Raw genomic sequence first — 13013 nt, 5'->3', positions numbered from 1 at the left:
TGCTGGCTGCCATCAAGTTACACAATCCTGAGGAATGCTACCTTCTTTCTTTTTTACAGAGTATTCTGTTTACTTAAGGTTATCAAAAGAAATGAAACAAAAAACAAATGAAAGATTTCAACTAGTAAAACAGGAAATAGAGAGCCCATTCCCACAAAGAAGATTCTCTATTTTGATCTGTTTTAAAGTTTAGTTTCCAAATGAGACTTTGTTTAAACAAAGAATTCTTTAACTTAAAAAAAGTAAAATCTAAACCACTTCATTGGATAGTTCCCACTGCCTGACTTATGGCAAAAACCTACCTGGAGTTGAGACTGACTAAAGTAAAGTATCTTCATTTGGACATAGCTCTTATATTCTTCATAACTCTAACATGTAATATAAACACATTTTATTTGTATATTCCATAAGAGAAGGTCTGTAAAGTATGTTTGGATTTTCCATCTTTTAATGTCAACAATAGAGGTAGCAAGTGTGATGAGTGTTAATGAAAACATATAATTAGCAGACACTCTCCTCCCATCTGATGTGGACCTTGGCAAACTGAACTTGACAAACCCGGATTCATATGTCAGCTCTGTCACTTACTAGCTGAGTAATTTAATCCCTAAGCTGCTGTTTCCTCATCCATAAAGCACATTTTTTATGAGAATTAGATGAGATGATGTAGGAAAGCCCAGGACAGCACAGGCACATGGTGAGTATTTAATAGTTGGTAGAGATTGTTCCCTGATATAAACCTCTACTCATCAGCGTTCAAAGCTACAATGCACAATGTGCACTCTAATTTTTAAGAGTCTCTCCAAACTACTGTAAAATTATTTTTGAAATCTTTTTTGTAGAGTCTTTTGTCAATTTTCCCATTAACAATGCTTGTGTAAATTCCATGGTCCTGTGCTAGTCATAGAACATAGACTAAGAAAGAACGTTCAGAGATACTTTTCCTGAGCAAGTATCCAGCGAGTGGAAACTGGCAGAAATGCCTTTGTTTGATGTGTGAACGTGTAGAAGAGAGGACAAAAACATATCAAGTCTTATGAGACTAGATGAGGGGTAGCAGTGTGGAGCTTTATTTATTATCCAATGGGAGTCACACATATTCACAGCATACAGAAAGACATCCCACAGCACTTCCCCTTTTCTGTCTAACTAAAAGGGAAGGTTTTAAGTTTAACATAGTAAAATTATATATAACAAAACAGTTATCAAGCAAGAATTACAGTTATAATGTCTAGTCCATTTTATGTTTGGCAAAATTAAAGAAAATATTCTATCATCTACCCTATTTTTCTGAGTCTACAGTTTCATATCTAATTTACCTTTTACCATGACTAAGGAAAACTATAATTATAACAATCTAGTCTTTAACTCGATAAAAGACCCCAGAAGGATATTGTATTACCTGAGTAAACAGGAAGTGCATTGCAAGCAACTTCTATATTTCTAGAAATGACAGAGACATCTGGCTGCCTGGACAGTCATCCAAAGTTCCTCTGTAATGTTGGGGTATCTATCTTCAGCCTACACACCTGGTGTAGCTTTCAGTGAAGCAGGAAATTTTAAGGACTGTTCCACCCATTCTGGCAAAGTTCATCAGTCGCTTCTCCCAGTGTCCTGTAGAATGTCTGGCAGTTTCTTCTGTGAAGCAGGAATCTGAAGGACCATCTTGCCTTGCAAAGTTCAGTGGTCATGTTCCTATGGGTCCTGCATGTCCAGTTTATACAGCATCCTGTCAAGCGATTGAAGCAAGGGCACTTTTCTGCCCAGTGGCTAACTTTTGTTCCAAAGAAAACAAACTCCATAATGAGTTTCTTTGATGCCCATCATCCTCTTTGAAGTAATTGGTGCTGTCAGGAGCAGATGTGTCTCATTGTTCAGAAAAGTCTAAGTTCTTAAAACATTTTAAATGCCATATTCTGTAGGTCTTTGAAGTATTTGAAGATTACCTACCTAATTGAAATATATCTATGTATACCTAGAAAACAAACATGACTATAAGTTTGATTATCATAGGTGACTAATTATTAATCTGTCTTTCTTAATTATACATTACAATTTTAAAATGAATTGCATAAACATACCTTAAACAAGAGTAGAAATATATACAGTATAACAAAATTAACTTTAAATTTGTATCCATAAACTAAAATCCATAGCAATGTAAAACATTTTAAACAAGTTGTTGCTCTTTAAAAGTAAATTCAATAATCTACCCTTTTGTCCTATCATATCTATAATATATCTCCCTTTTTTCTTTCAGAAAGAGATTGACTATGACCAATAGCAATTTGTAGCCAACCCCTAAACAAAGACAAACATCCATAATCCATTTTTTGGGAATGTGGGTATAGTTTTCTAGGCTACTTCCTGCTGATTGGGGACACTGGTAGTCTTATGGGAAGACAAAGGAAATTTTAGAATTATGGTCAAGTCCTGACTGGAGTAGTCTGTGAGGCTGTATTTTCTGAGCCAGTTGCCTTGAAGCTGTTCTGGATGTTGGATCATCTGGAGACCTCTCAGGGGGTCTTCCTTGATGGAACCATATTAGCCTGGAAGGAATCCATAGCTTCTCTTCTTCTGTGGAAAGAAAAGCAGAACCTCTTTTCCAAAGCAACATATCCCGAAGTTTTCCTGTGTTCCACCTGACCCTTAGGTCTCACAGCTGCTCATAAAATAATCACTCCGAGGCTTATATTAATTACAAACTGTATGGCCTATGGCTTCACCTTCTGGCTAGCTAACTCATCTTAAATTAATCCATTCCTATTAATCTATATGTTGCCACGTGGCTGTGGCGTTACCGGTCTGCTGGCATCTTGTTGCTCCTTTGGTGGCGGCTGGCATCTCTATGGATTACACCCTTCTTTGTCCCATCTTTAGTTTGAATGTACTGCCTAACCTTATCCTGCCATGTCATAGGCTAATGCAGCTTTATTTATTATCCAATGGGAGCCACACATATTCACAGCATACAGAAAGACATCCCACAGCACTAGTGGGAAACTGAGTTTCCCAGTGTTGAAGAATGATGCCTGATTTCTCTTAAGGATAAGTAAGCCAGCCAACTGAAATACAAATATTTTCCAAGAAGGTACCACACACAGACATTGAGTCTGGCTAAAGGGATGCAGACAGGTGAGGATGCCACTGTAGTGGATAGCTGTCCTATGACCTTGAAGCACCACCCCTAGAGATGTAGCAGGTCTCTTGTTTGATTTTGTTCTTGCTAATTGTATTTCAATTTGTGTTTATGTTATTACCTCTCCTGGACAATACTTGATAATCACTCCTATTGTATATAGTTTTGTATTAGGTTAGAACTTTCTTATTTTTTTCCTTTTTTTATTTTAAAAAATTCTTTCCTTTTACATACCAACCCCTGTTCCCCCTCCCTCCTCTTCTACCCCCATGCCCTCCTCATAAAGGGTAAGGCCTCCCTTGAGTAGTTAACACAGGCTGGCATACCAAGTTGGGGACATATCTAGCCCTTCCTCCTTGCATCAAGGCTGAATAAGGCATCTCACCATTGGGAATGGGCTCTAAAAGTCCAGTTCGTGTACCCAGGATAAGTCCTGGTCCCATTGCCAGGGGACCCACAAACACATCCAGCTATGCAACTTTCACCCACATTCAGAAAACCTAGTTTGGTCCCATGCAGGCTCCCCAGCTATCAGTCCAGAGTCGAGAATTTTCTTATTTAGAGAAAAGGGGGAGATGTAGTGGATAGCTGATCTATGACCTTGAAGCACCTCCCCTAGAGATATAGCAGGTAACTGTCCTACCTATGATCTTGAAATACCTGCCCCTGGGCGTGGCTTGGGGCTACTCTTAAGACCCTAGACACAGAAACTGCTCTCTTCTCTCTCTCATGGGTTTGGATGCTGAGACAGCCCAGGCAGAAGAACAGCATGGGACTGTAACTCAGCCCTTCAGGCCCCTATGATAAATCTCCCATGCTGTAATGAGTTTTACTCCCTAATGAATTTCTTTTCCCTTTAAGCAGACTCCATGGATTACTCACATTATCCCACAGAAGGTGGACTGGCAAGGGTGACCATCATGATTCTTAAATTTCACATAAAAAAGTTCAAATGCTATCTTAAAGACAGGCACATTTCAAATGAGGGATAGAAAGGGGGGATTTTTCTTTTTTAAAAATACCTAGAAGTATTTTCAAGCATTGATTGTAAAGAAATAAAAATTCTATATTCAACTTAAATTTGACCTTTCAGCAAAATTATCCCCAGATTCTCTAGACTCAAAATCTAAAAGATGCCTAGACTCTAAGCACTCCCCCGGCCACTCACCATCTTATCTAAGACATCGTTATCTTTCACCTTGAATGCTGGGTAACCTAAATTCTCTCCCATTCCATCTCAGACCTCCTACTCCCCTAACAGGAACAAGAGGAATGGACTGAAAGAACAGATCTGATGCTGTTTCTGTTCTCAAAACCTCAAATACCAGTCTCACTCAGATGTAGACCTTTATGTATCCACACCCAAAAGACTGTCTCTGGCATGACCCTCTGTTCCAATGGCTCTACGTTTACCTGCTTATACTATCCTTCCCTTTCCCGCAACCCCCAAATGCATGTGACCATCAGTCTAATTGATCCTCCCTTCTTGCTTTCCCTAAAATACACCAAGGGGGACCCAGGTTCAGGTTCTCCCACTCTTTCTACCTAGATCATTCTGTTGCCTTCATGTCTAGTTTACCACTTTTTCCCCATCCTTATTCAAATGTCACCTCTTTGGTAGGTTTTTCCTGGCTACCCTAACTTTTCAGCACCTTATATACACTATTTCCCCATTTCCTGCTTTATCGTTTGTTTTACACACTTACCTCTGTCATGTCTGCAACTCTTGCCCCCATTGCCAAGGTCGGATCTTATTCCATGAAGGCTGCTATAAAAGAGTGGTATAGAATAGGTAGCTTAAAAAATACTGAAGTTTATTTCTCACAGTCTGGAGGCTAGGAAGCCCACATCAAGGTACTGGCAGATTTTAATCTATTGAGGGCTTATTTTTGAGTTATGGAAGCCTACTTTCTCACCACAGCCTTGAGACACACATGAGAGATCCATGTAGTCTTTTCTATCAGGACATGGATCCCACCAATGAGTTCACTCTCTTCATAAACTTAATCACTTCCACCAACTCTACCTTATAATGCCACATCATCTTGGAGGTTAAGATTTCAATACATGAATTTTAAAAGAACAATAACAGTTAGCCCATTGCAGCTAGTATGTTCATTGGGTTTTGTTTATTGTGTACTCAGCACCTAAAACAATCACTAGAACATTGTAGACTTTTGCCAAATATTTTTAATTAAATATTTGATTAGTTATAAAATCAAGGAGACCAGTAAAAAGGTATTTCAAGTATCACTAATGAGGCAATTATTAGATCAGAGTTACGATATAGAGATTACAAAGGAAAAGACTTAGGTAGTAGAATAAGAATTGTTTGGTGACCTTTTATATTGAGACATAACCAAAAGGGACAGAGTGAAGCTAACTCCTGAGTATAGGTAGTAATGGTCACTAACATGAGAAATAGTGTGTGTTGGGAAAAGAGGCTATGAACTGTTCATTTAGATGATTGTAGAACATCCATAAACTATTCAGTGAACAAATGGAAACAAAATGATGTAAAATATGGAGAAATCTATGGTCTAAGACGATATCTTAAGAATATTCTACTGGGTGCTTGCTAAATTTATAACATGGGGTGAGATCATTGCAAAAACTACATATCACAAGGACTGTGACACAAATCATTGAGAATATCATAACTAACCAGCATCTAAAAAACACACAGAATTGTCAAAATGTTCAGTATTCACAATATTATGTATATCTGATTTATTAAGTATGTTGCCATTAAGGTTTCCATTCTTACAGATAATGTGAATTAACTATCAAATTTATTAATCCATAGCTAAATACTAGGTATATCTATATATCAATGGCAGAATTTAATGTTTCCATATACTATATTAAGATATATTTTCAAATGAAAAATAAATCAATTCCTGTACTACATATTTCCTATGCAATAAAATACATACATACCATGTGTAAGACAAAATTCTAGACATTTGAAAGGCAATCAAGAGATGTGGTTATCCTTGTTTTTCCCAACGTGAGATAAAGAGAGACAAGAAACCCAGCACTTTCCTGTCCTCTGAAATATTGGTAACTTAGGACATATATGTAAGGAAGTTTGTGATGGTTCATTGAAGCCTCCCTGGCTTCCATTTCCAGCTCTGCTGTTCTTGATCAAGAAGAATTTACTTTCCCTGTATTCAGATGGACTCTACTAGTGACTTCATGAAACTGTTGTGAAAGTTAGCAGTCCACATGTGTAATGTCTGACACAAGGTTTTCACAATAAGGCTATTAAAAAGGCAATAGGGGACAGGAGGCTGGGTAATCATGGTGAACATACTACAAATGAATATTTGTTTTTTCTGTTTTAATGCGAGCACTGAAAATCTTGCTGATCAAGAAATAAAAGCAAACTATTTCCTTACACAGACTTCAACTCCAATATAACTCAAAATTCAAACAAATGTTTGTGAACATACTTTCTGTAAGTTTATGAAGCTTACAGTTCATCTGGAATTACCATATGCTTTATCAGCAGCAGCTTGCAGACAGAGATTTACCTCAGAGTTACACAGCAGATACTTCCTCAGCTGTTTCTACAGGGTGGAACAATCGATTCTTATGTAATTGTCCCTTGAGAGATTAAGGTAATTTAGGTTCCACGCCCTTTGTGTCTTGAGTCATCTGTCTCATAGTGCTTCCCAGTCTCTCTGTTTAAGATGTTTTCAGTGAACTAAAGGCAAAGTTGGCTCCAAAGACATTCCCATGGGAGGGAAGGCTCATCCAAACCGAAGCATGTGCTGACTCCAAACTTTGTTTTTTGTTTTGTTTCCTTTTCTATTTTAGAAATTTTACTGTATTCTTTTTTCTTTTACTTAAAATAGATTCTTTTCTCATGCAATAGATTCTGATTATTCCCCTCCCTCTACTCTCCTTAGGTCCTTCCCACCTCTCCTCCCCTCCAGATCCACTCTCTTCCTGTCTCTCATTAGAAAAGAACAGGCTTGTAAGTGATAACAACCAACCATGACAAAATAAAAGATGAAGCAAAACTATCTATCATACCAAAGCTAGACACAGCAACCTCACAAAAGGAAGAGTCCCAAGAGGCAGAGATCTGACTCTTTCTCACTCTTTCCCACAGTCAGGAGTCCCATAAAAATATTAAACTGAAAGCTGTAATATATATGCAGAGGACCTGATGTAGACCAATGTAGGCCCTATGCTTACTGTGAGCTCATATGTACTTTGCTTGGTAGATTCAGGGGGCCTTGTTCTCCTAGTGTCCTCCATCCCTTCTGGCTCTTACAATTTTTCTCCCTCCTCTTCCATGGGATTTCACAAGCTCTGACGGTAGGAATTTGATGGAGACCTCTGATTTAGACTCTCTCCACATAATGTCTGGCTATGGGTCTCTGCATCTGCTCCGATCTGCTGCCAGAGGAAGCCTCTCTGACGATGACTGGGTAAGGCACTGGAGTCCTCACCCCTATGTTCTGGTCTCTTTGTTGTGGAAAGGTATTCTTCATGCTACTGAAAGAGAAACATGGACACCAACCCAGCCACAAAAACTTTGTTTGACCTATAATCTATTCCACCTGCAAAATATACTAGGACAGTGGTGGCACAGAACGTGTGGCAGGAGCCAGCCAGTGTCTGATTTGATCTAAAGCCCACTCCATGAGAAGGAGCTCATACCTGACACTGTTTGTGTAACCATGAACCAGAGACTAGATAGACTAGAGATCTAGGGTAAACTCAAACACTACTGACCTAAAAATAAAATCAGTAAAATGATTCTTAATGCTATTCTGCTATACCCAACCTTTAGTTTTTAACATTGAGGCTTTGTTGACCTTCAACTTACTCCTTGTTTTTAATTACCTCTTACTCCACACCAGATTTCACCTCTAGAAATAAAGTTTGCCCATAGTTATTCTGTGGAAGACTGACCCATTGGAGACTTTGGGTTCACCCTGGCTTCCACTCTATCTCTTACTACTCAGCAGTAACTAATAGTTACTGAGCTCACAAACCCCAAATATTGTGGCTCATTGTAGGATATAACTGGCACAACAACCCCCTGATGTGATAAGTGAATCCACTGATGCTCAAAGAGGTGTAAGTGCCCAAATTCCAGTTTTCTCCAAACTGTTGGACTCGGAAAGCCAGTTTTCCCCAGTACAACAAAATAAACATGATGAAGTAGAATTGATTAAAAAGGTAAAGCTATGTCTTTTTATCTCTTTATTGCATTATTCTTGGGTAATTTCCTTCCTAATATATGTATTTAAATACACTATCATTAAAAGATATGTTTAATCAGGAACATATTTTTAATTTATAATGTATCTAGTCAATAAAAATGCAAGTTGGCAAATCTGCATCCACTTCCATCTTCTAAAGTGTCGCTGGTCCCATCTACAGCACATAATACACAAAGAGTGTATTGCAACAAGGAGAAGAGCACCATTTATGAATCTGTTATCTGGACATAATTCAAGCACTGCGGGGCAACCCTGCCTTGAAACCTAAACTCAAGAAACCAATGATCACCTTAGAAAATTCCTTTCTCACCTCAGAATGTCTCAAAGCAAATAGAAAAAAAAAGTGGAAGTCAGACTAGAATCTGCCTAAATGTAAAAGAGTCCCAGTTCTGTGAAGATTTTAAAATATGAAACATACCCAGGAGTTTATGTGTGAAATAAATATTTATAAATATCATAAACATTTATAAAACCCTGAAGTAGGTCTTACTCCTCCAGAGCCTAGAGCATTAGAAACAACAGTGTGAAAAATATCTATTCTGAAAGAATCCACAGATTAACCTATTTAATTAGGAACATTTTTAATCATGTCTTATATATCCTCATTTCATCTTCAAAAAGCCTTGTGAGATAGGCACAGTTATTCCCATTTCTTTAGGCAAATGACAACATGATGACTACCCAAACAAGGAGCTGCCCGGTGATCTTCCCAGGGCAGTGTCCATGGCCATGTGTCTCCTAGAGGAAAGGAGACAGTGAGTCAGATTGTTCAAAATGATATGCCTACTGTAATATGAGATAGTATATTAATACAAATTGGTTGGCCTATACTGCAGTTTATGAAGTCATAAGGAATAAGTCACATGCTTCCTCTGCTGTTGGAGGGCTCTAATCCAGTGATTCTCAACTCTTTGGGGGCAGAACGACACTTTCACAAGGGTTGAATATCAGATATCCTGAACATCACATATTTACATTATGATTCATAATAGTATAATTACAGCTATGAAGCAGCAACGGAAATAATTTTATGATTAGAGGTCAGCACAACGTGAGGAAGGGTACCCAAGGGTCGGAGCACTAGGAAGTTTGAGAACCACTGCTGCCCTTGCTCCTTTCCTTGTCCACGTCATCATCTGTAATGATGTGAAGTAACATCTTGAAGGAAGCTATTGTTCTTATCTTCAACCCCACCCCACCCCACCTTTCTCCTCTTTCATCCTTCATACTCAATGTGGTCTCTCCTCAGCACACCCTTGGTCATGGCCCCTAGTTAAGATGGATTGCTGTGATAGTACCAAGTTTGGGAGCTTGGAAGGCCTTGCCGTATGACAGATCTTTAGTGATTAATCTTAAGAGCATACTAGTTGTGGGCTGGGCATTGTGTTGCAGATGCTTAGTCCCAGCATTCAGGAAGCAGTGGTAGATGGATTTCTAGTAGTTCAGGCCAGCTTGGTCCACACAGGTCTACAAGTTCCAAGCCAGCCAGAGATACATAGTAAGACCCTCTCTCAAAAACACAAACAAATAAAAACCCCAAAGTATATTGACTGGTAGAAAAATATAAAGTAATTCTACACCATAGGTCAGACATTCTTATTATTCTACCAAACTACTTCAAAAAGTCAACAGCTTGGTGAAACAAACAAACAAAAACTTCAAAAGGAAAAATATTAAGAACACCCTGGTGGGGTTCAGGTTGATTCTTAGGACTATGCTTCTATGATGAGATTCATGCACAAGCTAAGAGATTCAAAAAAACAGCCATGAGCGCCGAAAGTGTGCATTTCCAAGTGAACTGAGAGACATTCTTTGGTTCCTATTCTCAGGCCAAGATCGGTGATACCACAGTCAAGATTCTTCAGTCCGTTTGTAGTAGCCTTCGTTGTCATAGCAACAGTCCTGCTCCTGGCTATGACTGTAGGTCTACTCATTCACTTTTTAGCTTTTGGTGAGTACCTTTCAGACTAAATAACTAAGTATATTCTCAGAAGAAAAATGTAGTCTTTCTTCTTATGGCTATAATCTGTTTCTGAACATGAGGTAATGTGGTTTAGAATTCTTCTCTAAGTATGTGTCCATATATATCCGTATTTCTTCTCAATGAGCATTTTAATTTGTTTTTTGATTTGGACTTTTTTAGGGTGGAGGGCAAATTATGGTATGTCTTCTTATAAAAAGGCAAAAATACTTGAAAATAACATTATTAGTAACGAAGAATAAGAATTTCAGCTGACCAAATGTAAAGGTTATAACTAAATTGAGTTTTTCTCAACATCTTACTGTCAAATTACATGAAGTCAACCTTCAAATAAATTATAGATGGAAGAAAAAGAAATATCATTGAGCTTCCTATTAAATTAATGAATGTCAAAAGTAATGACCTCACAGTGTCACACAAATATGAAGAAGAGGTACCCAGGTCATTGTATTCAAGTCATACGCTAGTGATCACTTACGGAATAGAAATGACTTGCCCAACCCCCATTTAAACCAATTAGTTTAGCACTAGAGTTGTTAGCTCTTTCTTACTATAGTTATTTCTCTATGAGTTGTGTATATGAATGATCAGAAGAAAGCAGGGATTTTCCCCAAGAGGGGCTGCTAATTTGTGTCCATATTCATAACTTTCTTAGTTATATATGTGTATTTTAAGGATTCTTTACCTCTTCGCACTGAATATTTGTTCCAGAAGACTCTTCTGGTGAAAATAACTCACAATAGACAGCCAGACTAGACGTGTTGTGAGAATATTTCTCTTATTCCAGGAAAATTGTCAAATGACTAATTCCTCTACAAAAATTATTGTCTGAGGGGATGTGGAGGGTGTTCATTGTATAAAGTGCCAGCTGCCCAAGCATACATGTAAACTCCAGGCATGATTCATGTAAATGTAACTGGATGGGCACAGATAGGCAGATCCTGGGGTTTGCCTAGCTGGAGTGATGAATTCCAGGTTCAGTAAGAGACACTCTCAAAAAACTAAGGTGGAGAATAATAAAAGAAGACATTTAGCATTCACACACACACACACACACACACACACACACACACACACACACACAAGCACATGTACACACACCACAAGCTCATACACACAAATACCACACACACAAAATAACAATTTTTAAAAAGAATATTTGAAAATTTTAAAGTATTCCATTACTTAAATTATTTTTTAACCAATGAACAATCAGATACTATAGATATTAATGTTTACTGAGTGAGTAAATCAAAAATAGTATTTAGATGTGCTACTAATAAAAATCATAATACTTTTGTACAACTTTGAAAGAACCAATTAATGCTAGTCCAACTTCTTTAACCTTAACAATCTTAGCTTTGTCCATCTTTTGAAAACTCAAAACAAAATAATCTCACTACATTTATGTTGTATATGGATTTTTCTTTCTTTTAAGGAATACTATTTTAATTGTATAACTTCTCATAATGCTGCACAAAATAAGAATCAATCTGCTTAGTAGCACTAGAGTAATCATGTCTTCCTTTCTTCTCCAGACAAAAGAACTTACTTTTACCATAGCAGTTTTCAAATCCTAAATGTTGAATACACCGAGGCTTTAAATTCGCCAGCTACACAGGAATACAGGCATTTGAGCGAAAGAATCGAGTCTATGGTAGGTTATTACTCATCTTCGTTTTTTTATTGATGCATAAAATGAAAACAGTAAGAAGTCTAATGTGATAATAATATTTTCATATAATAATGTTGCTAGATATTCTGTATCCTTTCTTCCCTTGAGAAGTGAGTTTCTGGGCTTTTCTAAGGTGATTGAATTTGCCAGTTCTTGTTCACATTGTCTCCTGTCATAATTGTAATAAAGTAGGAAGGTCATAAATAACTATGAATTTTATTTGATTATGACTTCAAAGACTGGAAGTCTGTTGTTTGTGTGGTTGAGTATTGAGACTACGCTTTTATATTCCTTTCATTCTTTCTTTTTTCTTTCATTATTCAAGTAAGCACATGAAGTAGTAGGTGTTAAAAGATACATTCACAGCCAGGCAGTGGTGGCGCATTCCTTTAATCCCAGAACTTGAGAAGCAGAGGCAGGCAGATCTCTGTGAGTTCACAGCCAGCCTGGTCTACAGAGTGAGTTCCAGGACTGCCAGGGCTGTTACACAGAGAAACCTTACCTTGAAAAACCAGAGAGAGAGAGAGAGAGAGAGAGAGAGAGAGAGAGAGAGAGAGAGAGAGAGAGAGAGAATATGGTCACCATACAAGGAATAAGATAGTTTGGAATCCAAGTTGGTGTGATGATAAGCCTAATAGTTCGAATGGAAGTATTCAAAGCAAGCTTCACCTCACACATGAAGATGTCTCTGTCTACTTGACCTGTCCTGACAAGCAGACCCCTGGCACTCATGCCAGAGAGCTTGACTAGTTTTCAGTCCAGGATTAGAGTTGACCAGCATAAGGTTGCTCACTTACCCTCTCCTTTTTTAAAAAGACCTAAATATATAAATTAATCCAAAGCTTGTGAAACTTTAACATATAACACAGCCATCTGATAGTCTCACTAAACCTCAGATTTCTGGGCCCCTGACTCAACTTATGATTCAATAAATCTTTGTGGCCCCTCTCCCCCAAGTCACATTTTTAACTAGTT

At 37.9% G+C, this 13013-nt stretch overlaps 1 protein-coding gene across 1 annotated transcript in view; it reads left to right on the top strand.

Moving 5' to 3' along the window:
* The window catches only part of LOC128108775 (transmembrane protease serine 11D-like), a 63950-nt gene that overhangs the window by 21505 nt on the left and 29432 nt on the right, over positions 1-13013 (top strand). Inside the window, exons 3-4 of the mRNA XM_052735819.1 lie at positions 10188-10333; positions 11902-12020. Of these exons, the coding sequence (XP_052591779.1) occupies positions 10188-10333; positions 11902-12020 (265 nt within the window). The remainder of the gene's footprint in view (positions 1-10187; positions 10334-11901; positions 12021-13013) is intronic.

This window comes from Peromyscus californicus, unplaced genomic scaffold (genome assembly GCF_007827085.1).
Source record: "Peromyscus californicus insignis strain IS unplaced genomic scaffold, ASM782708v3 Scaffold_13__1_contigs__length_99412109, whole genome shotgun sequence".
Lineage (NCBI taxonomy): Eukaryota > Metazoa > Chordata > Mammalia > Rodentia > Cricetidae > Peromyscus > Peromyscus californicus.
Note: the sequence above shows the minus strand (reverse complement) of the source record. Positions and strands in the feature narration are given on the sequence as shown.